The sequence below is a fragment of the Sinocyclocheilus rhinocerous genome, unplaced genomic scaffold (assembly GCF_001515625.1).
Source record: "Sinocyclocheilus rhinocerous isolate Xijiao unplaced genomic scaffold, SAMN03320098_v1.1 scaffold1107, whole genome shotgun sequence".
Classification (NCBI taxonomy): domain Eukaryota; kingdom Metazoa; phylum Chordata; class Actinopteri; order Cypriniformes; family Cyprinidae; genus Sinocyclocheilus; species Sinocyclocheilus rhinocerous.
Genome location: NW_015647084.1, coordinates 65,737 through 88,408, shown reverse-complemented (window position 1 = coordinate 88,408; position 22,672 = coordinate 65,737). Strand labels below are relative to the sequence as shown.

Here is a 22,672-nt window from a genome sequence, read left to right as displayed (position 1 = left end):
GAAAGCAACAGGAACATTAAACTGCTGTAAACCAATATACTGTTACACATCCATTTTCTTTCTCAATTGTTTCCCTTCACCTGAGCCATAAGCAACTGCGTTTACAAGGATACTTGCAGAGCACAGTATTTCAGGCACAAATAGACACAGAAGTGAACAGAATTCAGTGTTCACGTGCATCTGCGTGGCTCGCACTGTGTCTACTCCGGACACGAGTGGCGTGACGTGACAAAATACAATGAACCCATTATAATCAGTAATGCTGTCTACACTGGATGCGGCGCGGCACGACACGACACGACAAATCCCCGACAGTAAATTGATGCCGCATTCTATTTATGACGTACTGACACAAAGTTCAAATGATATCCAATGGTCGATTTGTCGCATCCAGTGTAGACAGACTTTGGGGCCGTTCACATGTCGCATGGGAAAACACCAGTCGCGCCGCTTTCTCCTTCTTTCCAAAGCGCTCGGGAGCTTGCGCTTTCGTGGCGTCTGCCGTTGCTAAGCAACCGTGACCTGTGCTCTCCACGACGACACGGAAGCTTCAACAAAGGATAAATGGATTTCCAGCACTGAAAATCAAGGAAAATAAAAGCTGAAACGTTTTCACGGAACCTTGCAAAAGCAGCGTGTTACAATGGTGAGGAAAAAGCTCTGTGTATTGCGTGTAATCCCATCCATACAGTTTATGATCACAACAACAACAACATTTGTCAGGCATCTACATTGTCATCTGAGGAGATTACAAAGATTAAATTAGTGTTTTTTAAACTCTAAAACATGAAATGGGGAGTTATCTGCTTTTGCCAAAAAACGACTGTTGGAGTTATCTGCTTTTGCTATAAAACAAACTTTTAATATGTAAAAAAAAACATACTTTCAAAGAACTTCAATTTTGTAAATTACCTGTATTTGTTTAAGTTATTTTTACTTAATCAAAACAACCCAACTGTAGAAAGTCAACCATCACTGCAGCCCTCCACCAGTCGGGGCTTTATGGCAGAGTGGCCCGACGGAAGCCTCTCCTCAGTTCAAGACACATGAAAGCCCGCATGGAGTTTGCTAAAAAAACACCTGAAGGACTCCAAGATGGTGAGAAATAAGATTCTCTGGTCTGATGAGACCAAGATAGAACTTTTTGGCCTTAATTCTAAGCGGTATGTGTGGAGAAAACCAGGCACCTGTCCAATACAGTCCCAACAGTGAAGCATGGTGGTGGCAGCATCATGCTGTGGGGGTGTTTTTCAGCTGCAGGGACAGGACGACTGGTTGCGATCGAGGGAAAGATGAATGTGGCCAAGTACAGGGATATCCTGGACGAAAACCTTCTCCAGAGTGCTCAGGACCTCAGACTGGAACTAAGGTTTACCTTCCAACAAGACAATGACCCTAAGCACACAGCTAAAATAACGAAGGAGTGGCTTCACAACAACTCTGTGACTGTTCTTGAATGGCCCAGCCAGAGCCCTGACTTAAACCCAGTTGAGCATCTCTGGAGAGACCTAAAAATGGCTGTCCACCAACGTTTACCATCCAACCTGATAGAACTGGAGAGGATCTGCAAGGAGGAATGGCAGAGGATCCCCAAATCCATGTGTGAAAAACTTGTTGCATCTTTCCCAAAGACTCATGGCTGTATTAGATCAAAAGGGTGCTTCTACTAAATACTGAGCATTTTTCAGTTTTTCTTTTTTAATAAATCTGCAAAGATGTCAACAATTCTGTGTCTGTCTGTCAATATGGGGTGCTGTGTGTACATTAATGAGGAAAAAAAATTAACAAATGATTTTAGCAAATGGCTGCAATATAACAAAGAGTGAAAAATTTAAGGGGGTCTGAATACTTTCCGTACCCACTGTATATATATATATATTTATTTATTTCTCCCTAATTCTTCTTTTTTCTCTTTTAAAATTTTCTTTCTAAAAATCCTAGTGTGTCAAATCATTTAGCATATTCACAAATATCATGTAAATAAATGTGCGTTTTCGTCAGCCAACCTTCTTAAAATAAAATAATTACTTGAAATATCCATGAGGAAGTTTATATTTCAATAATTTATCAAGACATTCGCATGTTTACACTTCTCTGATGTTGGTTAATAGTCACATTGACAATCAGGTAAACAAATAAAATATTTATATTTTTAGTATTTACATTATTTGTATTTAAAATTTTTATGATTTAATTATTATAGCGTTTTATCAACTCACAAACACAGTGCAGTTCTTACATTAATAGCCCAGTTTGGGAACCCCGGTGTAATGTAATGTTTAAATGCATTGTATGATGCTGATATCAAAGAATGGAATATATTTTCCCTCCTCCTCCCCAGAACCACCTGTAGAGATCTGTTATGGGGTCTACCCATTTCTTGCAGCAGCCTGTCCTTTTGCTTGTTATTTTGACTAAGCTAAACAAATTCTTGTGATTGCTCAGCAACAGCAGCGTAGCATATCTTGTACACCAAAATGAAGCTTATGCACATTACATTCCTCATGCCAGTAAATGCTGGTTGAAATCATTCACTCAGAGTTGTCATGATTGAACTGTATTTTTATTAAATGTAATACAAATGGATTTTCTCTGTCTCAGTCTCATCAGCACAAGCAGAAGACACAAAGTTTATTGGTCCAAGCTGGAAAAAGGAACCAGAAGATCTGATACTGCCTATCCATTCTGCTGAGCAGGAGGCTGTTTTAACCTGTGAGGCATCAGGAGTCCCTTCCCCTCAGTACAGGTATGAGCATGATGTTCTGTGCTAGCAATTTATGCATCCTTTCATTGCTATTACAAACCATTTAAATGGTTGGTTTTGGCAAATTGGCAGCTTATTCCCGTAAGGATCAACTTGAAAAGTAATGGCACTGATTGCTATTGATTTTCCAGGTGAGAGGCAATTTATTTGTCCTTCGTGTTTGCCGTTGCATAAATCCAGTAAACTACTTTATTTCTAACAGCCTATCCCAGTGGCATCCTGCTGTGACCCATTTTCCATTTGCTTTCCAGAGTTTCACCAGTTTCAATTTTAAATGTGCATCAACTGCTTTACTAAAGACTCATCTAAAAAATACTGATTTTGGCGGAAACTAAATTTTTTTAAAAATGGCGTTTATCGCGTTTTGGAACCAAACTTTTTATTTGTACATTTTCAAAATAAAGTCAAAGAAAAAAAAAAAAAAAAAAAGTCAAAAACAGCAATTTAACCTACTTACAGAGATATGTTCAAGATTCATTACTTCTTTGGTGTGTACACATCTCAGCAAGAGCTTTAGGAATTAGCATGCCAAATTTATCTTTCTGAGAGGGTAATGCATGCTACTGTAAGGACGGAAATTGGCTTTGAAAATGGGAGGGGTCTAAATGACTAATTTGTGCTAGAGATTCTAAGATACTGTCCCGCATATTCCCTGGTGAGGCGTCTGCTCTGAAAATAGCAGCGTGCTCCATGCTCTGTGGTATATTGTGTTTCGTAGCTTAGGTCAGCATCATGTAAATGCTCAGGCAAGCACAAGGGAGGGAAGTAATAACCTTGTGAGTGACATTCGATTTAAACGCTTACATTTCCCTTTAGTGCGTCTTTGTGGAAAACACAGATTTAACCGAACATTACGAGAGTATCAATATACAGGAAGAAGAAGAGCACAGTGACAGTTGAAGTCGTGACACTACCTTTACTTTTACACACGGACAATACAGCGATAGTCTCCAAGGTCGAATAAGTTTGACTTTCGACCCAGCTCTTGGTTTATTTATGCAGATATGTAACCATAAATAAATGCTGGTGGAAAGGAAATTAAGTGGCTTATGCATATATTCAACAATATGCAAAATAGGCATTTTCAGCTTTGTCACACTGAAATACACTGCACTTCCTTTAATTCTTTAATTCCTTTCTCACAGATATTAGGTATATTTGGTTTTGGATTGTCATGAAAATCATTTTACCGAACCAACTGGCAGTGTGATTGCTTTTAAGCATTTCGTTTTTTTTAGCAATTGCCTTTTTGCACAGTAAAAGAGAGGAAAGAGTCTAGCAACCAGTGTTGGGAGCTAACAGCGAACAGCGGCGCGACTACATTTGTCAGTAGTTTGACAGTTCAGTTCAGTTGTTTTTAAAATAAAATCCTTTCTGGTAACAAACTACTTTTTTCAATGAGTAACAGTGTAGCATGACCAAATAGCCCCCTTTCTGATGGAAAATTTTCTGATAGCAAATCATTTAATAGTAAGCAGTTAATTTCTCTCATATGAAGTGTTGGAAAGAATGTGTTCTAATGAATCAGTTTGTTTATACAGTTAATGTAAATGAGCAACAAATGTAAACATTTTCTGCACAGATTTAAGTCTTCTTGTTAATTCCTAATTAAAGCATAATGTTTTTATGAAAATTAATTTTTTAAGTTTTTTTTTATTATTATTTAATTCTGAAGTACAGTATTTTAAATTTTGTTCATTGCTATCTTTTTGACTACTTTTTAGTTGTGCTTAGAGTAAATCTAAGTTTGATGTTGTCACCTTAATTGAGATTTTTTTATTTCAAAAACTTTTCATTTTTAATAAAATTATAAATTGTGATAGTATAGATATGTATTTTTTTTAAAGAACAGTAGTTTAACTACTGAACGTATTAATTAAATTTACTATATTAACAATTTGGCAAGCTTCAGTTTCAGAAACTTCCCCAACATTCATGCCAGCTGTGTATTGTCTTGCTTTGAAGACCGCCTAGATTTAATCAATTCTGGGGACATTTTCTTTTTGTGTGTCTTTTGATAAAACCTACACCCATCATTAAATGAACTTTACAACAATACACCCAGACACTGATAAGATCGGTGACACTCTAAAGATAATTTCTTGACATTTGCTAAGTTATCACTGACAGTCAATTCTTCAAGGCTGTTCTTATAAGATCCAATCTGGTCAAGAGACACCCGAAAGGTTCGGTCCACCCCAGCAGTCATTTTGAGTGTGTTAGCTGTTAACATTTGAGCCAGCTAATGTTGACTGAAGGATGGCCAATTCTGCTGCAAAACCGTAAGAGGAGGAAGAGTCTCCAAAGAACATCCAGTTACTTTCTTTGTCAAGATAAATTGTCAGTGTTCCAGCAGAGTCTGGTGGTATTTCAGCGTCTGCAGGGGCCGGTGTGAACTTTGAGAACACAACATGCCAGGCTATTTTGCATCTTGGTTTCAGATTCCATGGAAAAGTAACTCAGAGCTGAGTCAGAGAAGAGCACTTGGCTGACTTCTGCTTTTCTCTCAAAAAAAGCTTATTTTGTATTTTATTACATTTATTAGATTATATAAAAATCAATACATGTATTTTGCTTGCATATTTATATAGCAAAATACACAATGTATAGCATAAAAAACACAAAATTCATATACACTACCATGCAAAAGTTTAGTATGATTTTTAGTGGTTTTGAAAGAAGTCTTTTATGCTCACCAATGCTGCATTTATTTGATCTAAAATAGTAATATTTTGAACTATTATTACAATTTAAAATAACTGTTTTCTATTTTAATATATTAAAAAGTTGAATTTCCAGCAGCCATTACTCTAGTGTCACATGATCCTTCAAAAATCAATTTAATTTGCTGATTTGGTGCTCAATATACATTTTTCAGGATTTTTTTGATGAAAAGAAAGAACAGCATTCATTTGAAATAGAAATGTTTGTAACAATGTAAAAGTCAATGTAAATGTAACTGAAATGTAAATCAAATTTTTGAATGGTAGTGTGTATATATCTATTTATCCAGTTATATATACCAGTTAACATTTTCTGACTGTATCCTTAACTAGACCACAACTGACTTTGCTTCTAATAAAAATATTTGTTTTCCTTCGCTGATTTGTTTTTCGTTCATCATGCTCGTAATAACTTATTTCTTGAAATATCTGAAGGCCAAAATCCCCCCCCCCCAAATATCAGAGAATCACAGTTGTAATAAAAAATTAAGTAGACTTCCTCCTCCCCCTAACAGAGATTTCTGTGAAAATAGCACAACTATTGTTACTAAAGTTAAACCATGATAAACTGTTGTAAGGGTGTTGATGTGTCGTTTGAAAAGCTTTAATTTATGTTGGTGTTTCTCCACTTGTTTTGTCAGCGCTGTTTGCTGAGGTTGTCTATCTGTTTGAGGTGTTTAGCAGAGTTGTTTGACTTCCCCAATAGTGTTTTTAAAGTAGAAAATTCTCAGTAGAGTTCAAATGTGTCACACAGGTTTAGCGGCCTGTGTTGTATTGCCCAACACCTCACATAAGCAATTGTATTTTCACACATCTACAGAACATGCTGATGTGCTTCATTCACCCCACTTATGGTCTGCGCTTTAAAGAACATTTAGCGCTTAACATGTAAAAACACAGGGCGAAATAATTTCAGCATACCGGCATTACGCAGAAAAAAAAAATCACAGTGCAGTAACAAACCCTGACCCTAGCATATCTCTAGGATTCTGTGGGAGGGAATTTGAGGCCACAGGACAGCCATGACTTCTACCCACAATCCTTTGTGGGCTCTTGTGGTCGACAAACACTCGTAGAGCAAGAATTTATATTATACATTTATGCATTTAGCCTGCTAAATGCATAAATGTATAATGTAAATTCTTTTACATTATACATTTATACAAAATGTATAATGCCTTTATTCAAAGTGACTTACAAAAGAGGAACAAAAGCAATTCGCTAAAGAGCCAACAATATCCGTAATGTACAATGGCAGGTTTATTTGATAACTAGATTAGGAAGCAAGCTAGAGAAGAAGAAAATTGTGTGTGACTGTGCAAGTGCATTGGTTTAATGGTTTGTGGTGGTTAAGTGCTCGCTGAAAAGGTGTGTTCTTTAGGTCTCAGCGGTTAGATTGGAGGTTTGCAGCTCATTCCACCAAAGAGGAACAGAGAGAGTGAAGGTTTTGGAAAGGGACTTTTTGCCTCATTGTGAAGGAGCAACAAGGCGTTGCAAGTAAACTTATTTTTCGTTTGTTTTAACAACTTGCATACAGGGTATGCATTTTTATCAGTTTATGCTTTCCTGGGGAATCAAACCCATGACCTTGGCATTGTTAATGCAAAATAAGTTCTGTTTTACTCACAGTCACTTTAGGTCTCCCTGTGCTGCTGTTTTAAATCCTTTGAAAGAGCTCAGAATCTGTTTTCCCAGCCTACATTTAACCTGACAGGATTTTCAACCTGCCGAGCATGCTTTCGAGATTGTAAGGATTTGAACCCTGGTCCATGGAGCAGGCAGTAATCAGAGACGAGAATGTGAAGGAGAGCTGGTTAAAATGCAGAGATTACACAGAGAAAGTCAGAGGTGCTCTTGTGTCAGCCCTCATTAACTCGACTCCAGCGTGATCTTTGTTGAACGCAGGTTGCTTTCTCGGTTGTATGAAGCACTGCGGAGCATTCTTTTGGAAAGATAATTGGAGCTGACTGTTTTGTACGTCACCATTTTTATTTTTTTGCATTTTCCATGTGCACATTTCTGATATTTTTCTAATGAGCCGGTGTAGGCTTTGTCTCTGGGCAGTTTGTTAATGTAGTCTGAAGTAACATAGACATTAGAATGATGATTATGATGATGTAGACGTTAATCGTGACAGTAATAATAGCGTGAGGATCATGATACTGATGGAGGCTTGGACAGTTCGGTGTGCAGGGGCAGCATAATTGTCCATTAAACTTCTCAGAGAACTTTTGGTCGTGGAAAGAACAGCACTGGAGACCCTAGGCCCTCTACTCATTATCTGAAAATACTTCGGCTCCCTTTCACTAATAAGCCTTTTTGATTCTTGTTAAGGGGCTCCTTGGAGACTGGATTGTTTGTAATTCGTCGTCTAGCCTTTAAAAGCGATCATTCATGCACCAATTACTGTCAGGATACGTGAATTCTGTTACCTTAACCTACCACTGTGATTGTGATCGTTGCTGTCCTGTAGTATGATTTCAAATAGGACTGAATACAAAAAGAGCATCTTATCCATGGGAAATCAATAAAAAAATATTTTTCACAATCACAATGCGCTTGTCGCTGGTCCAGTACACTCAAATGGTACTAATATGTACTCTTTATAGGTAGATGTAAGGGAACCTTTGAGAGTACTGCCCCAGTATCAAGCTGTTGTATTTAAATGCATGTTATTGATCTTATTGTGAATGATTCATCCATTCATATGCACATAAAAAATGACCTTGTAATTTGTAATCAAAGTTAATTTGTGAAACAACAGACTTCTCTCTGGTGATGTATACTGGACTATTTTGTCTGCATATACCCCGCCCCTTTCTTACAAATTCAGCTCTGCCTCCATCCAGTCAACAACTAATGGACTGAACCAAGTCCCTGCCATATATATTTTTCGTTTTTAACAAACCATTTCACTCAGATACACGTTACAATGCAGAAAAAAGATCTGTTGCTACTTGTGTTACATTGCGTCTATTTTGTTTCATAGTAAAGTTGCACTAAGTATTTTTCCCCTCATTAAAAGTTTATAGTTAATAAAATGAGTAGCACTTTTGAAAAATATGACATTCACTTAACATAAAGAGAAGGGGGAAGAGAGGGTGGTAGAGGGCATGATATTTTAATTAGCATGAAATTATTTTCCCCCTGAATACTCATACAGCATCTCAGCACATGTGGTAGAAATCAATATTTCCTATTTCCATATTATTCTAAGGCTATTGATCCATCAGAAGCAGCTAGCCTCTGAGTTCTGAGATATATTTAATTTTCTAGTCTAAACTGAAAAAAATAAATAAATAAATATAGCTGAGGAAATTAAACATAGTCAAGACTATACCACTTATGTTGTGTGCAAAATATGCATATTAACAACACATGCAATTGTATTATAATCATTTATAAATGTTAATATTGTTGCATAATGTGTTTTTCAGATGCTACTCCTGTAGAGTTCTTCCATATATCTGCATTGGCAGCTCAAGCAACAAATGACGTGTCTTACAGCATCATGATTCATCTTACCTACAGAAATATTTATAATAATTGAAATATGGCATTATAGTGACCAAATTTCTCAAGCTTGAAATCACAGATATTCAGTTTTCATAAAAATTGGAAGAACTATTGTTGTGTTTAGGTGGTCTGTGGATGTTCTGATTTAATCAAAGTTGTTGGAGAATGGCTAGTCTACACTAAGAAGTAGATGACAACATTATTTTGTGCAGGGGTATATGTACCAACACAGATGATATTAGATCCTTTCAGGATAACACACTGGTTATTTCATTCATTTTATTCACAGAGGGGCCCACTTTATGTGGGATGCAGGAGCTTTGTTGATTCATCACGCTATTGAAAGTGTATTAGAAAACTAGATTAGTTTGATGCTATAATATTATACTTGACTACTTTGTGAGAACACAAATATTGTCTGTATTTACAACAAACAGCCTCGCAGTAATCAATTGTGTAAGCCTGCAGGCCGAATGTCACAGTAAATGATATCAAATACAGTGGCTATGATATTAGACTCACAAATGATGACTAAAGGAGTTAGATTAACTCGACTGCCACACTGAGATCAATAAATAATGCAGCAGAAATGGGCTTTGGAGAGCTGCAGTAAATCTACACTTTGTTGTCTGTCAGATTTAGGCGAGATTAGAGTCTCCAGTTACTTTTTAAAACCGCATTGTCCACCCCACTCATTAGTTTTTTACACCATTGTGGAATAATGTAGATCCTGCCAACACCTTTATTTCCCCATTGTTTCCATCATTCCAAAGGTTTTCTGCCAAGTTTTCACTCTCAAATGCCTGATTCAGCACAACTCAGGATGATTTTTAAGGTCAGTTCTGAATAGTTGAGTGCTAGATATCTAATGATGTGAAAAGGTCTGAGTTGATGCATTTTTCCCTGTTACAGAAGTTGGCATTCATTTTATGATTACAGTTATTGATTAAGCTGGTTTTCTGATGGGAAACATTCCACTTTTATAATATAATTTTCCTACTTTGTAATAGCATCAGCAAGAATAATAAACCCGCAAATTAGGAGGAATGTTATTGCATTACATAACAAAATATTAAACCAATTGCCATTTATTTTAAAGTAAGACAGCACAAGCTCTTCAATTAAACATTTTTACAAAAATATTTTTTTCACCCTTCAACATACATAAACAGTATTTGGATGCTTTTGCTGTATGTTGTTGGAACATGTCCTTAGTGAATATGACGAACTTCACATGTGGTTACTCTTAAACTCGAGGTAAAACACACACACACACACACACACACACACACACACACACTAAAGGATAAGTTGGATAAAAGTAACCACAAAAATTATAAAGAACAAGATTCTGAGAAAAGTTCTTGCATCGTTTGGTTTGCAGATGCCACATTGGTTTAATGTTAAGTTCAAAAATTTTGTTTGTAAAATTAAATTTTGAAAAATTCTTTAGCAACCAGCAGATTATTACATTCTGAATAAATCTTGAGATATCACATTATTTTTGTCAAGCAGTCCGAGTTGCTGTTTAATTTGCTCTATTTTTTCACACGCCATGTTGATTTTTTAAAAATATTCCACATGTAAGTGTAGCTAAATAATTGAAGTCACATTGAAAAATAATGAACCTTTCATAGTTTTTCATAGCAATTTGATCATTGGAAACTAAAACCAACCTACTCACGACTAAACATTGCACATCTTCAAGGTCAATAAATAATGAGTTAATTCTTATTCTTAAGCACTGTTTGCTTTCTTTCATCAGTTATTAGTCTGCAGACTGTACTGCAGAAGAACAAAGAAGGAAAACAAATGTCAGCAATGAGCTTTGTTTCATGTTGAATCTGGCTGTATAATGAAGCAAGCTTCATCAGATCGATGCATGTGATGAATATTGGTGAGTTAGCTTCTCTGGAGACCACAGTCCTGATTGTGTTTGCGTCTCTCCAGATGGTCTCTAAACGGAACGCTCATTGATCTTCATGGTGACGAGAGGCGTCGCCTGTCTGGGGGTAACCTGATCATTACTGGCCTGGATCGGGACCAAGACAGCGGTGTCTACCAGTGCACTGCCTCCAATGCCCAGGGAACCATTCTCAGCCAGAGAGCCACACTACAGTTTGCATGTAAGTTATGTGAAAGTATTCATTTTTAAAGATGCTGTGTGTCATTTTTCGTTGTTAAAATTAGGGTTTTCGGTCAATTTGTCAATGTACAGTATGTATTTGATGCTTTTCCCAAAGCCACTTATATGAAAGAGATTAAATAAATTATGATTAATATATTATTATATAAATTATAATTATTAAATAATAAATTACTATATATGCACACAGTACTATTCAAAAGATTGGTGTCAGTAATTGTTTTAAAGAAATTCAGCAAGGATGCAATAAATTGATCAAAAGTGATAAAAAAAAACTTTTACATTGATACAGAAGATTTCTATTTAAAATAAATACTGTTCTTTTGAACTTTTTGTTTATCAAAGAATCCTGAAAAAAAACATATATCACAGTTTCCTCAAATATATACTGCATACTATAAATATACTATAACTGTCAATATTTATAGTAATAACACACACACACACTAAAGGATAAGTTGGATAAAAGTAACCACAAAAATTATAAAGAACAAGATTCTGAGAAAAGTTCTTGCATCGTTTGGTTTGCAGATGCCACATTGGTTTAATGTTAAGTTCAAAAATTTTGTTTGTAAAATTAAATTTTGAAAAATTCTTTAGCAACCAGCAGATTATTACATTCTGAATAAATCTTGAGATATCACATTATTTTTGTCAAGCAGTCCGAGTTGCTGTTTAATTTGCTCTATTTTTTCACACGCCATGTTGATTTTTTAAAAATATTCCACATGTAAGTGTAGCTAAATAATTGAAGTCACATTGAAAAATAATGAACCTTTCATAGTTTTTCATAGCAATTTGATCATTGGAAACTAAAACCAACCTACTCACGACTAAACATTGCACATCTTCAAGGTCAATAAATAATTTGATTTTTCGTATTCTTCAGCACTGTTTTGCTTGCTTTCATCGGTTATTAGTCAGATTGTACTGCAGAAGTACAAAGAAGGAAAACAAATGTCAGCAGTGAGCTTTGTTTCATGCTGAATCTGGCTGTATAATGAAGCAGGCTTCATCAGATCGATGCATGTGATGAATATTGGTGAGTTAGTTTCTCTGGAGACCACACTCCTGATTGTGTTTGCGTCTCTCCAGATGGTCTCTAAACGGAACGCTCATTGATCTTCATGGTGACGAGAGGCGTCGCCTGTCTGGGGGTAACCTGATCATTACTGGCCTGGATCGGGACCAAGACAGCGGTGTCTACCAGTGCACTGCCTCCAATGCCCAGGGAACCATTCTCAGCCAGAGAGCCACACTACAGTTTGCATGTAAGTTATGTGAAAGTATTCATTTTTAAAGATGCTGTGTGTCATTTTTCGTTGTTAAAATTAGGGTTTTCGGTCAATTTGTCAATGTACAGTATGTATTTGATGCTTTTCCCAAAGCCACTTATATGAAAGAGATTAAATAAATTATGATTAATATATTATTATATAAATTATAATTATTAAATAATAAATTACTATATATGCACACAGTACTATTCAAAAGATTGGTGTCAGTAATTGTTTTAAAGAAATTCAGCAAGGATGCAATAAATTGATCAAAAGTGATAAAAAAAAACTTTTACATTGATACAGAAGATTTCTATTTAAAATAAATACTGTTCTTTTGAACTTTTTGTTTATCAAAGAATCCTGAAAAAAAACATATATCACAGTTTCCTCAAATATATACTGCATACTATAAATATACTATAACTGTCAATATTTATAGTAATAAGAAATGTTTCTTGAGCACCAAATCAGCATATTAGAATGATTTCAGTGACCATGTGACGAAGACTGGAGTAATGGCTGCTGAAAATTCAGTTATACATCAAAAGAAAAATTGCATTTTAAAATATATTAAAATATGAAACAGTTATTTTAAATTACACTTACATACATCATAAATTTCAAGAATATTTCACAATATTACTGTTTTTACTGTATTTTGATCAAATAAATGCAGCCTTAGTGAGCATATAAGTCTTACTGAAATATTTAAAGGGGTCATATGATGTTGCTAAAAAGAACATTAGGCAACCACATGTGACGACCCCGGACTGGACTCGGCTTCGTCCACGGTGAAAGCTGATCTGGCGATTCACAGCACGAAGTTGCTGTATTTCCTCAGCGACCAGCACGGATCAGCTTCCGGCATGACGAAGCGGATATCGTCCTCTTTTGGAAGGCCAAAGAAAGTAGTTTCGCTTTCACAACGAAACACACAGTGTCTCCACGACATGATATGACGTCTTTGCAACTTTACAGATCTTCTTTATGCACCAAGAGCTTGTAACACTCCAAAGAGAAAGGAAAAATTGAAATCGCATCATATGACCCCTTTAAATCCAACATAGCAACATTAGCTCAACCAATACCATTGAGTTTGGGGTACGATTTGTCCAAACAGTGGCAAACTGGAGGAGCGTTTGACTGAATATAAGCGATATTGTAAAAGCACCAGCTTTGGTGTTTGGTATTCACATGGCATTGCTGAAGAAAGAGCAATCAAACAAGCTGTCAAATGTGACAATTTCACCGGGTGAAGCACCATTTCATCAACTTCAAACTCCATCACTCATTCTCATTAGTCACCAGCTTCAACAGCATCTTTGTATGCTGTGTATTGACTCGCCATATTAATATCTGTGCTGTCTGCTTCACAAAGTAAACTGCCAAGTATGAGAATAGCCATAGCCACCTGGCCTCTTCAGAAATTAGAAGCTCAAATCAGTTGGGAGAAGGATTGTTTGAAATGAGAACACGCCTGGCCTTTTGTCTGACAGTGAAGACTCTTCACTCTCATGCTATCTAACTATTGATCCAACCATGGGAATACTCAGAGCATCCCACAGCCCCTTAGGAGACAGATTCCCATCTTTATGGGTGGGATAATGAATCTCACTTCAGGGGACTGGTTAACAGGACTTGCTTGACATTTATTTCCTGTATTGATCATTGGTTAGTCAAAGGAGAATTATGATTTTAATAGGATGATAATGCCGCTGGCTTTGATAATATGTCATTGTGGCATTTCTTATCTTTCAGACAGCTGTTGAAAACTGCATCATGCGTTTGCAAGCCAGTTTGAAATACATGCTTAACTGTAAAAATTGTCATTGGGAGATTTATTCCATGGTGGCTTTCTATTGGCTGTGTATTGGTGTAATCCTCTCCTGGGGCGAGTTTGGAATGAGTACCTTTCTCAAGGGTGCAATAGCAGCAGAGCAGATTTGTGACCTGACAAACTGTGGCTCACACAAGCTCCCTAGAATTCAAAGCCTATTCAGATATGTAACCAGTAGACCCTATATAAAAATAAAATTGTGATTGGGTGATCACAAGTATGTTTAATTTGAGTTTTTGTATATTACCACTTAGAACAGTTTAGCAACCACATGGTTATTATAGTTTTAATTTTTTTTAAATTTTTTTTTTTTGTTGTTTGCCTTTTAATTTAGTGTAGTTTCTGTTAGTTTTCAGATTTCATCATTTAGTTTATTTAGTTACTTTTTAATTTTTTTTTATTACTTTTTTTTTGTAGCTTCATTTAGTCAGCTTATTTTAGTTTTAGTAGGACTGCAGAAGTTAATGTGCTGCCTGGTATCATTTAAAGCATTAACAACATTAAATAACAATATTAAAGTTCTATATTTTATATACAAGTGTTTTTGCTATCTAGAGGCCTTTTTAATGGTCAATATGTTTGTAAAGGTTTAAAGTTTAATAACAAACCATATTTTAAAATCAAAAATTATTTTGTGGATGTTTTTATTTTATTTTAAATAATTTATGTGTGAAAAATTTTTTTTTTTTTAGTTTTTTAGGATTTCAATTTTCATAAAACGTTTAATTTTTTAATTTCTGCTTTACTTTTTATTAACTTATAAAATAAAACATTAAATAAACCTTATGTATGCCAAGCTTTGAGTGTTTAATTGAACAGGACCGTGAAGTTGAATGTTCCACCATCTCATATGAAGAAAGAATCAATAAGAGTTTTGGAAATGAATCCATAAGCACTTAACTCATCGACCTTCACATCCAGATATGAATGTTTGACATTTATGAAGCAACGCCATTCACTGTGAAGATGTTTGGCTTACCGCACAGTCTACAGCCACCACGTGAGTCCAGCCTTATAGATTTTAACACAAGAGACCATTAATCAGCGCCCGTGGCTCTTAATCCATTCATTCTGTTACTATGAGCCGAGCGAGTCCTGCTCTTTCCACTTCCACCACAGCTCAGTACAACCCGGCTGTGTGGGACTTCTTTTCGGTCAGCGGGGAACCTCTCATTAATCTTTCCCACTGTTTTCCACCACCTCTCCCTAGCCCTGATGTTTTCTTCTGCTTCTTTTGTTTTTCTGTTTTTCCTTACTCTGTAATTTGTCTTATTGGTCACATTGACTCTATATTGTATGTGTTGGGGAGCCTGGCTCTTGGCTTGTTTGCTTAAGGGTGTGGAATTGGCACAGCAGGCTATGGTTACAGAAGGCCTTCTCTGTCACGAAACAAGGAGAAGGGTTTTATCATGCCAGGTATATGAGCCGGCTGCCAACTTCCTCTCCTCCTGTTAATTTGTGAGGATGTATCGTGTGGACATGTATTGACAGGGAAGCTATACTGACTCAGTGGGTGAGATTAAGATATCTCTGGTAATGATGCGGCTTACTGCTGGTAGGTGGATGTGATGTTAGCATCCCTTTTTTCATACACCCTCATAGTGTTTCACTAGACTGCATTGTTAGACACCCACTGTATGCTTTGGATTATTCTCAATCACTGATTCGGTTTCCTTCTTTTTGCTTTCTCAAATATTGAGCTCTACTAAATGATTGCAGTCGATGTTTCGTCTCTATTTGTTTTGCTATACTATGAAATGCTGTTTTCATTATGCATGCAAATGTATTTCATTCCATGTTTAATCTGTTACAGATCTGGAAAACTTCAAAATGCAGACAAGAAGTGCTGTGAATGTGAGGGAAGGCCAAGGGGTTGTTTTGCTATGTGGCACACCTTTGCATTCTGGAGGTGAGTCTGTATATCTTGCCATTTAAATTTGTCTTATATACTGTAAATGTTTCATTGGTTAGTCAAACAAAACATTTGTCTTCATATTTGAAATGCTCTTACTCTTTAATGGCATTGCTTTTCATTTGACATCAGTTATGCAGCAGCAGTGTTATTTTAGTATTATTTATATACCATTATATTTATTTAGTAATATTTGCAAGCATATATTTTATATTTTCAGCTTTTATTTTATATTTAATTTAAGTTTTAGTTATTGTGTTATCTGATTTTATTTTTATTAGTTCTATAAAGCTTTTTATTTTTAGTAATGTTAATACATTTTTTTCAACTAATTTTTATATATCATTTTATTTCAGCTTGATATCAATTACTGAAAAGTTATTTGGAATAGTTTCATTTTAATATCACTGGGTCAGACAAGTTACTGGATAATGACCAATAATCTAATTCAGTCATTCAGTCGGGCTACATTCTGGTGTGGGACACCCACTTTCCACCATCCAATCAGTTCATAGTTTTCATGTGATGTCACACCCTTACAGGAACACCCACATGGAGGGCAAACAAGGCTTTTCTCCACTGACCGCCAGTTATTTTTACGAGGTTTGCATTAAGTAGTAATGTAGTAAGACAGTGATATTTAAAGGCCAGATTCAGTATACACCTTATTGATGATGCATACATTGTACAGGGAAGCAAATGAACTCAGAATATAAATGCAATGCGCAAAGTTTAATATTAAATGTTTTCCCAAACATTATAACATTATAAAGAAAACACTTTACCATTTAGCGCATTGCGTTCTACACCGTTGTCGCTTGCGAAATCAAATGACGTGGGTGGAAATTTACAGATTAAGGGGCGGTAATATTATAATGAGATCCCTTTGCCACGTCACCAAGGGAGCGAAATCAGACGCGCTCGTTTTCTCAGACGCTTGCAGAAAAAGGCTTCCCAAAACAAAGTTACTGGGTTAATCTTTTTCACGTTTCCTTGGTTGGTAGATGCACCGGGGACCTGATTATAGCACTTAAAACGTGTAAAAGTCAGATTTTCATGATATGTCACCTTTAAGTGTTTTCACATTAAACGTTTTAGAATGTCCCGCTGTTTTTAGTGATTGAAATATTGCGGCTGGTGCTTTATATGGATTGCTAATGGCCAAAACTTGCATTTTGTTCACATATCTTTGTTTTATTCTTTTGAGAGGTGATCTAAATATTTTTTTGGATTGGAATAGATAGAAAATTGACGGGCTTGTGCTACAGTTCTATGGATGTTTTGCCCGCCAGGTCAACTATGAATTTCCAATGGATAAAAGTCCTGCCCTACTTTATTTTTCTTGTTTATTATCCTGCTTCACAATGTCAAATTATGGAAGTAAAATGGGTTGCAAACAGCAATTCACTTTCGACTTGAATAAAAGCAGTCAGAATCTGTGAAGTGCTGCCTACACACATATGTACTTGCTCTTAAATCCTTAAATTGCTTACTTTCATCCCATTGAATGACATGAAACCATTTTTTCTTGTTTCGTCATCCCTAGAAAATTATATGAAACGGCGGTAGGGCTTTTTTAGATGAACTGTTTGTGAAAAGTTGTAAATAAAATACAACAACATTGTTTCTTGTTGCCTCCATTGATACAGGCTTTTTTTACTCTACTGTTTGAGAAGTGTGATAAAGGTCAGTAGAAATTCACACTCCAATGCTGTTTCACAAGCTGGAACCAGAAGTGGCGGAAGTGCATGCATGTTAATTGTGCTTCTCTTAAGCATACAGCGCCTATCCTTACACAAGACTGAGGTTGTAATTCAACCAGCTGTAATTGGACGGAAGTCATTAGACCCCAAGTGCAAACAAGAACCAGGCAGTGAGAGACATCAATATCAATTAGAGGTCGTGACTATTACGGCGACAAATGAGATGTCAGAATTTAGAAGATGTGAATTGGTTTCATAGGCTTGGCAATTATAGTTTGCTGAGATAAATCTGTAATTAAGCATTTGTTTTATTAGAGAACCCAGAAGAGGAGAGTTTCATGTGAGAATATTCTTATGTTTGGCTTTAATGTCACAAGCAATTGAAAACATTGCCTAACTATGACTAAAAAGCCAGAAATAAATCATTCAAAAGTGCTGGAAAAGGCAGAAATGCTGGTTAGCATTAGACCTTCTAAAGAAACTCATTTACTATGGATCGCAGATCCTGCCATTGATTCTTTGGCTTCAATTTGTTTTCTTGTTTGCATCACTTTCTTTTCAATCAGACCTGAATCTGGAGGCAAATGGAAATAAAGACCTGAAATTGAATTCTCAACCCAATTAGATGAGAAACATGTTTTTTTTTTTTTTGACAAATGCATCTTCTGTGCAGAGTAGTTAATCAATTGTTTATCGCTGCAAAATGCAAACAAGAATGCTAAGCTTTGCAAATTTTCAACTGATTCTATTATAAAACTTTTTGCTGTGCATAAGTTTAAGTATTACAATATACAGTAGTTGCTCTTTATCTATTTAGATTTAGGCTGCATATTGAACTCAAAAGACAATGGGGTTATTATTACCAAACTGTTTTATCATTGTGGAAGACGCTGTATTGTTTTACACTAGTAATATTTGCAACATCTCAACTATTTTTCCCCCAGAGCAATGCTGAATGTTCATTTTGGCAAAATAGCATGTGATCAAATGTTTTAAAAGCAAGTTTTCTCTGCTCCACTTTTGCAGTTTCCTGCTAGATAAAAAAGCTTTATCAAAGTACCCATGATCTAGCTGTCTATTGAGATTGCTGAACTAAAAAAACAAATTGGTTATTATTACCAACCTGTTTTATCATAGTAGACTAAGCTATATTGTTCTACACTAGTAATATTCAAAACATTTTTTTCAAGGATAACGCTATGTTCTCTATTGAAAAATAGTATGAGATCAAATTGATTCTCTGCTCTACATCTGCTAAAATCCATTATACACTACAGTTCAAATGTTTGGGGTCAGTAAGATTTATTATTATTTAATTTTTTTATTGTTTTATTCAGAAAAGAATCGTTAAATTGATTAAAAATGACAGTAATGACATTTATAATGTTACAAAACAAATGCTGTTTTTAAAGAACTTTTTATTCATTAAATAATCCTGAAAAAAAAGTATCACAGTTTCCACAAAAAAGTTTAAGTAGCACAACCTTCTTCAACATTGATTAAAAATCTGCATAATAGAATGATTTCTGAATGATTTCAGATGATTAAATAAATGTATTTTTGATACATTTTTTAAAATACATTTTCAATGTGCCTTTTCAATTGTGTGCCTTTTTCTGTTGTTGAATTCTATGAATTACATGTATAGACGTGGATATATTGAATGAAAAGACTGAATGGTGGCACATCTAGTACATTCAGAACAAGTATCTCTTGAATTTGACCTTGTCTGTCATTATTTTCCAGCTGTTGGCAATTTTTCCAGCATTTCTATTATGCCTCACTTCCTTAAAATGCCGGAATAGAGCATAGATGGCTCTGATATTGTATATCACAATACAGAGATCGTGTCATATAACCCATGATTGCCCCGTTTTTCTCAGTGGAGGTCTCTAACATCAGACACCCTCATAAAAACGCAGATCCCCCATTGTAGTTCTGAACAGCATGTTTCAGTAACCATTGCAATTTCTATCTTTTCAATTCCTCTACCTTCAGCGCTATCGCTTCTTATTAAGCTAACAGAACTCTGAAGCAGGGATTCCCGGGCCAACCTGATCATAAAGAATTGCTTTCAGCTTCACGACAGCCAGCCTGCCAGCGTGTTTCCCCTTCTTAGGATGGGTGGCGTAGTCTCGGGGGACACTTTTTAAGTGGCAGCCATCCCATACACCTTTCCAACAGTTGCATCATGTACACGAGCCACTCTTTCCCGTTCCCTTCCCCCTCTCAGTCTCCTGTAGATGACACGCTAATGCACTGTGGCAGGGCCTTTGGTCTTCTCTGGTTCAGCCCTTTCCAGTAAGAGCCAGCCATGCATGAATGACGCCAGCAGAGAAGCCTTCGTCCCCAGCCACGGTGAAGCCGGACAGGGCATGTGCAATAAGAGTGCAAGTGAGGCACTTTAATCTAGTTTGTTTGGCTCCTTTTCCTGCTGCATCACAAAGGAAGAGTCGCTCTGTTTACTGAGCCTTACCTGCCATAAGGAGGTCAGCCCAAGGCGAAGCGAGTGGTGTAACACAGACACTTTGTATGCGCTTTTGAGCCGACATTATAGTCTGCTGAACAAAGTGACTCAACACCTTTCTGAAAGTATAAATGTCTGTGTCAGGATCTAATGCTCTGTTTTTGACATCTTTCTAGAGCTCACATTCACCTGGGTCTTCAGTGAGTACCCTCACTTCGTCCAGCAAGACAGCCGGCGCTTTGTATCCCAAGAGACGGGGAATCTCTATATAGCTAAAGTGGAACCGTCCGATGTTGGGAATTACACCTGTGTGGTTAATAACACTATTACCAAGGAGAGGGTGTTCAGTTCGCCAACTCCTTTAGTGCTGAGAAATGACGGTAAGAGAGGTGTCTGTCAAATACTGTACGGTTTAGGTGCAATATATACACTGTAAAAAAAGAATCAGAATTTTAATGGTAATAGATTATAAAAATGCTATGATAAAAACTATATGTTCTTTTTAAGCCCCATTAACACCAAGGACGATAACAATAAAGATAAAGTTTTAAAATCGTTATAAATTTAATACAATAAACTACAACAACTATAACAGGAGCAGCACAGAGGAACCATATTGTTGGAATCACTTTCAAAAAACATTAACATCCGATCAGAATTTTATTAAATTTATTTTTTTGTGAAAATTTAGAACATTTAAACTGGCAGGTGACAAAACTGCAGCATGTGCTCATAATAAACAATGTTATCGTGCATTGGTGTGGACGCTAATATAGTTCTCATTATAGTTATCTTTATAGTAAACGTTTATTATTGGTGTGAACAGACCTCTATACAGTGAAAAACTGTAATGATCTAATGGGATATTTCGTGTAATTTTACAGTAACATACTGTTAAATTTACAGTTTTTGAAAGTGAAAATTAACAAATCATCTTACAGTGAAAAAACATGAATTGACATTCCCAGAATTCAATGTGTGTATATTATAAAGGTTAAAAACATATTTTAGCATTTACCATTATATTTAACCTTTTTAGTTAATGAAATATGTTTTTAACTGTAAATGTAAGCTCAATCTGTAGAACTTGGAAACATGTTTGATAAAAAATGGCAGCATATTTTTTTTATGGTAAAGTTCTGGCAACCAGAGCTTCTTTTTTGTTGTTGTTTTTGGCGTTTAAAATAGATTTCACATATTTTTAACAGTATATCTCACTTGGGTCCAAGAAGCTTGTGACATTTTTAGGGAGATGTTCATCCGTAAATGTCAGAGGTGCATTTATGCCACTGTCTTGAAAGCTAAACTGCCTCTTTTAAGAACACTAACCTGCATCCTTGACAATGCTTCAAAGGAGGCCACATTTCCATTTGAGATGGATCCGGTTTTTATTATGTGTCTTCCATAAATCTTTAATAACATGTCTCTGTATTTTTGGCACAATCTTCTCAGCTCCCCTGCTCATTGACAGGGCTTTGTGTTTTGCCATTTGTTGTTGTTTTGCTTGTATTCTGGAGTACAAAGCTTGTATATCATAAATCATGAATGACAAAGCCATATGCATCTGTGCTGTATTGTCTGCCCATGGCAGGAGTGATGGGAGAGTACGAGCCCAAAATAGAGCTTCATTTCCCCGACACCATTCCAGCTGCTAAAGGATCCACACTGAAGCTAGAATGCTTCGCCCTGGGAAAGTAAGTCCAGCATGCACACATCTGCGTCTGTCTGCGTTCTCTGCCCGCAAACTGTTGCCTGAGTTCACACACTTGCGTTATTTATCTTGCTTTATAAAATACACCAAATTTGTGATCAGCACTTCAGGTTCATTCTTAATGCGATTTGCAATCTGTCACGGAAGCTTTTTTAGAGAGAGCTTTTCACCATAATGGCCCGCTTTGCAGAGGGCAATGACCCGCAAAATTTACTCCTTAAATAGTGTGGAAATAGAGCTGCAAGCTTCTTTTCAAATGAAGAGCAGAAGGGTTGTCGTTTAGAAAGGGGGTAATGCAGGTTTTCAAAAATGATAGCTTTCAAAAGTGATAGGAGATGATAGCTTTTCACAACATACAAGGAGTGCGTCGCCCCGGATCCAAACATGAATCAGATCCATTCAAACTCAGATTTTCTTAATAGGGTAGAGCTTTGAAGAAATGAGGGGGAAATGGATTTTCTTTTGCCAAACATTATGGAATTTCACTTCCTCAGACAAAGTTGCTGTAGCTGGTAGAGCATGATGCTATCAACGCCAGGATGGTGCGTCATGGATTTGAGTCCTAGGAAATACATGAACAGATCAAAATGCTTAAGTTAGATGCAGATTAAAT

General features: G+C 36.1%; 1 protein-coding gene across 1 annotated transcript in view; it reads left to right on the top strand.

Annotated features, from left to right (window-relative positions):
* LOC107708733 (contactin-3-like) overlaps window positions 1–22,672 on the top strand; it is a 60,080-nt gene that overhangs the window by 10,003 nt on the left and 27,405 nt on the right. The window contains exons 4-8 of the mRNA XM_016513033.1: window positions 2,602–2,746; window positions 10,954–11,129; window positions 16,080–16,175; window positions 20,525–20,728; window positions 21,940–22,042. Of these exons, the coding sequence (XP_016368519.1) occupies window positions 2,602–2,746; window positions 10,954–11,129; window positions 16,080–16,175; window positions 20,525–20,728; window positions 21,940–22,042 (724 nt within the window). The remainder of the gene's footprint in view (window positions 1–2,601; window positions 2,747–10,953; window positions 11,130–16,079; window positions 16,176–20,524; window positions 20,729–21,939; window positions 22,043–22,672) is intronic.